Source organism: Sinocyclocheilus anshuiensis, unplaced genomic scaffold (genome assembly GCF_001515605.1).
Source record: "Sinocyclocheilus anshuiensis isolate Anshui unplaced genomic scaffold, SAMN03320099.WGS_v1.1 scaffold2630, whole genome shotgun sequence".
Taxonomy (NCBI): domain Eukaryota; kingdom Metazoa; phylum Chordata; class Actinopteri; order Cypriniformes; family Cyprinidae; genus Sinocyclocheilus; species Sinocyclocheilus anshuiensis.
In genome coordinates this window covers 778,666-783,403 of record NW_015537938.1, presented here as the reverse complement: position 1 = coordinate 783,403, position 4,738 = coordinate 778,666, and the positions used below count along the sequence as shown (strand labels likewise).

The 4,738-nt window shown below is 38.7% G+C and overlaps 1 protein-coding gene across 5 annotated transcripts in view; it reads right to left on the bottom strand.

Annotated features, from left to right (window-relative positions):
- Positions 1 to 228: 228 nt before the first annotated feature.
- Positions 229 to 4,738, bottom strand: part of LOC107661072 (zinc finger protein 652-like) — a 22,290-nt gene continuing 17,780 nt past the window's right edge. For all 5 annotated transcript variants that reach the window (XM_016450534.1, XM_016450518.1, XM_016450526.1 and 2 more), the window contains exons 6-7: positions 3,227 to 3,371; positions 229 to 1,881 (exon numbers count right to left, since the gene is read on the bottom strand). In XM_016450534.1, the coding sequence (XP_016306020.1) occupies positions 1,295 to 1,881; positions 3,227 to 3,371 (732 nt within the window). In that variant the 3' untranslated portion in view covers positions 229 to 1,294. The remainder of the gene's footprint in view (positions 1,882 to 3,226; positions 3,372 to 4,738) is intronic.

Here is a 4,738-nt window from a genome sequence, read left to right as displayed (position 1 = left end):
AGATGCCTTTGTCTAATGAGAGTGAACAAAAATAATTCACAATCAATCAATCAGCCGAGTCTGATTGACTCAAGACTTTCAACCACTTTATCTGTGCTGCTCCTAATGTCACTATTTAACACTCACTCACACACTAATCATCTGCATGATGAAGAATCAGGAAAAGACAGAGAGCAACTAAAAAGCAGCTTTTGATACCAGCACCACAGTCATAAGATCAGTCAAAGACACACACACACACACACACACACACACACTCCGCTCCTACATTCGGTTGAATACGATTAGAAACAAACCCTTTCTGCATCTTCCAACCCTTCACACAGACTCTCACAAGCACGCATCTCAATTCAACATAGAAATCCGATTTCCTTTTTAAAAAGTCTCACAGAGCATCTACTTTATACAAATAAAAATAATGGTAAGCGAGTTAGGTTGTATAGAACATACAGTAAAACTAATAAATGATCTTGTTTTGCCTTTAATTGCAGTCTTCCTATGACACATCACAGCATTGGTCTTCCTTAACAGTCTCAATCTCCGACTGAACACGCCGGAGAGCTACAGGCATTACCCAGTAAGCATATTTGTATTTTATTTAATAAAAAAAAAAAAGAAAGAAAAAGAAAGCAAGAAAACTCCAATTATCTGAATAAAATCACTGACAATCACAATCAGGCAACAGAAACGTTTCAGTCATTTAGACTACGCTGAGTTTACCGCTTAAGTGCTGTATACTATGTTTTGTGTAATGACTTGTATATGATTCGTTATGTAGAATAGGAATATTTTCCGTTGTCGGGAAGACCTGCATTTCTAAAGAGGTTACACTGCATTTTTTTGAAATCTTTTGAAACCTTTAACCTGTGAACGATTAAACCCGTAGAACCTTTGCAACAGCAGCTGAGTTGATAAAGAGTTAGAGAGAGAACCACGTTTGTGCCACTGAAATCCCAATGGCCCATCGTTTTGATCGTTGAGACGGAGTTTGAAGCGAGATGAAGTGAATCCGAGTAATGCTTTAGGAAGTTTGCGCTTGTGTTCTTGAGATCAGTTCACAGAGATCAGTCCTGTTTGGTCACGAGTGCTAGTGGCAAGTTGGTTTGTAGTATATCAGTTCTGTATCTCAGACACACAAACACACACACACACACATAAACATTTCATTGCATTTCACTGAGTTCCAGCTTTCTGATTCCTGTGAGAATTAGATGCATGTTGTCCATCCGTCTGCTCTGTTCTCCAGCAAGCACCTGATTTCACATTAGTGAGTTTGTGTACGAGACACTGTGTTTCAGTGGTGTTGCGGAGCGGCACCCTGTCGCAGGTACGCATCCTCATGTGCGCAGTGGTTTATTGGCTCGCTCTTAAACAGGGCGGGGGGAGGGGGCAGGACAGAAGGCTGCACTGAGATCTGCTGAGGGGCGTGGCTGGTCATGGGGGCGTGTCCTGTGTGATGGACAGGAGTGTGAGTGTGTGCAGGGTGATGATGCGTGGGCACCGTCTGCATGTGCAAATGAGAGAAGCCGTGGGCGGTGACTACCCGTTGCGGTAGGGGCCCCACCGTGGCAGGACTGATCATTACGGGGCCCACAGGCGTCGACTGAGTGGGCTGGGTTGGGCTAGGCGTGTGGCTTGAAGAAGCCGTGTGGCCGGTAAGGTGAATGGGAAGTGCCATGCTGGCAGGCTGAAGGGTCACCGGGCTGGTGACCCGGAAGCACTTCTCTCGGTGCGCCTTGAGCATGTTGGAAAAGCGGAAACGCTGGCCGCAGATTTCGCAAGGGTATGGCTTTTCCCCCGTGTGTGTGCGCCGGTGCCGCTTCATGTTGGGCCGACTGGTAAAACTCTTCCCACAGATCTCACAGATGAACGGCTTCTCACCTGAAGAGAAAGAGAGAGATGGGAGAGAGAAATTACATCTTGTTTCCTTCACTGGAAATAAAGCTACACGGGCAGCAGGACTTAAACATGTTGTGTCTGATGTTATTACAGAGAACGTCTGGGAGTGTTTAACCACAAGAGTTTAAATGCGTCCGCTACAAGGTTAGACTTGAAGAACCAGCTGGAGGATATGGGAAAACATCAGAAAGACTCTAAAATGGAACATAGAGAACAACTAATACACTATAATGACAAATCTTCAATAAACCCAATTGAATCAAGGAAAACAATTATTCAAGTCTTTAGAATAGTTCAAAGGAATAGTTCACCCAAATTTTTTTTCATTATTTACTCACCCTCATGTCATTCCAAACCTGTATAAGTTTCTTTCTTATGTTGAACACAAAAGAAGATATTTTGAAGAATTTTGAAGAACTAAACAGTTGTTGGTCCCCATTGACTTCAGAAGGAAAATAAATACTATGGAAGTCAATGGGAGCCATCAACTGTTTGATTACCAGCAATCTTCAAAATATCTTTTATGTTGAACATAAGAAAGAAACACAAACAGGTTTGGAACAACATGAGGACAATGATGGGCAATTGTGATGAGAAAAAAATAATTTTTAGGGTGAACTATCCCTTCAAGTCTTTTCAACAACACTAAATAAACAAATTAACCTATTTGAACAGAACTGTTCTACTCTTGTAGTATAAACTTTTTTTTAGCATTAAACATACATCTTAAAATATTTTACAACTGCTTTTAATTGATATGTTTTTGGCATACAAAAACCATACTTACTATAACCATATTTTAATTTAGTAAAAACTAAATGGGTTTATGTTATATTAAACAAATAATGCTCCAATACATTTCCAACTTGTTTGTGTTGGTCTGGTGAAAGTTTAAAAAGTTTAAAATGTTAGTATTTTTCTCACACACTTATTTGACTTCAGAAGACACTGATTCATCAACTGGGGTCATACGGATTACCACTATGTTAGTTTTGTGTAATTTAACTTAAAAACTTTAAGAGACCTATACACTTGCATTATACGGACTCGTAGAGATGGCTTATATTTCTAAATATCTCAGTTTGTGTTGCACAGAATAAAGTAAGATTGTTGTGAAATGTTCTGCTTGAAAAGTGTGCTTGTTGCAAATTTCATTTGAATAGTTATTTTATTATCTAAAGCAACAGCATTTAGATATTTAAGTGTGTCCAAATGTTTTTTGGGGCCACTGTAAATTAGAAAAATTATTATTATAGTAAAACTCCCAAATGTGTGTGAAAGATAACAAAACAGACAATCTATTCATTCACCACTGGGGTCAACTCACCTGTGTGTGTCTTCATGTGCTCGTCGAAATACTGTTTCATGTTGAAGTCTTTGCCACACCACTGGCACATAAACTGCTTGTGTCCTATATGGATGCTCATATGAGACCGCAGCTGGTATTTGTACTGGAACCTCTCGTCACAATTCTGCGCACACACACAGAAATAGACAGCGTGTGGGTGGATGCTGTTTCAGCCTCACTTCAAATCAGGGCCAGACTGAAGCAATCCCAACTTTGTAATGCGAACATAATAACCTGTCATTACGGTTCATAAGCCTGTCATTGACATACTATTTATAGGAATCAGGCCAATCCCACTCATTCAGACTCTCTCACACTACACTCTTAAGTGAAGCCAATGAGCCCCACCCTGACCACCCTCACAGAGCGTTAACCCCCGATGCATTTCTAAGGAAAAGACGCCTCAACGAACAGCTGAGGGAAAAACCAAAAGAGAATATTAGAGATGCAAAATGAATCTACACCGTGCGAACTGACTCTGACACTGGTCTTAACAGTGATGACGAGACAAGTTTCCACTGACAAGCAGTTCGTCCATCCACACTAGAGCTGCTTTTTTCACTTAAATATTTGCAAAAATTGAATTACATTTGAATTCCAATAACAATTTCAGTTAGAAGGAAAAGATCAGTGAACACAAGATTTCTAAACCAACAGTCCACAAGAGGGCGCCATAAATAGAAATTAAAGGGGTCATATCCTCCTGACTACCAGCTATGGAGTTTTGTCTTCTGTAGAGGACATGATGTTTTAGTGATTTCTCTGAGATGTTACATGTCACAGTTTTATCTGGATGTCCTGTACAGAGCACATTCAGGGCTTTTCAGAGATACCAAATGATTGGATGTGTCACCATGACCACTCCCTCTCCTTGGTCTTTAAAAATGGCTGACATTCATTTATTGATCAAATGTAACACCCTAATGGAAATATGATATTTTGTAATTATCATTTAAATCTGACTAATTTTCAAATTGTTTGTCATAAATCAACATCTCAGGAAAATGTTATGGGGTTTCAAATCAAAATATGACCTTCTGTTATGAAACAGGACGTCGATTTCATACATGTCCACTGTAGAGGACACCAGGACTTAAAGCATGTTTATTACACATTTTGGGAGACACAACAACTGAATAGAGAAAAAAATATGTATCAATATTCCTATTAAATATTAGATGTTATTATGAAAATCTTGCTAATTATTACTCCCATTATTTCACTTATTTGTTCATTCTATGTTGCCCCAAAAACACATTAATATGCAAATTAGATACAGTTTATAGATACATTGTATATAATGGAAAAACTTGTTTATGGCCATTTTACATACATTTTGCATAAAGAAAAATGTTTTTTAAAAATAGCTTTCATAGTTGAGAATCGTCTTTATATAAAGTTTGGTATAAAAATTAAAATTGATTTGTGATTAAAACAAAAATCCCACTGTTTTTGCCTTTTCATGTCTATTCATGTCTTTTTATTTCTTAA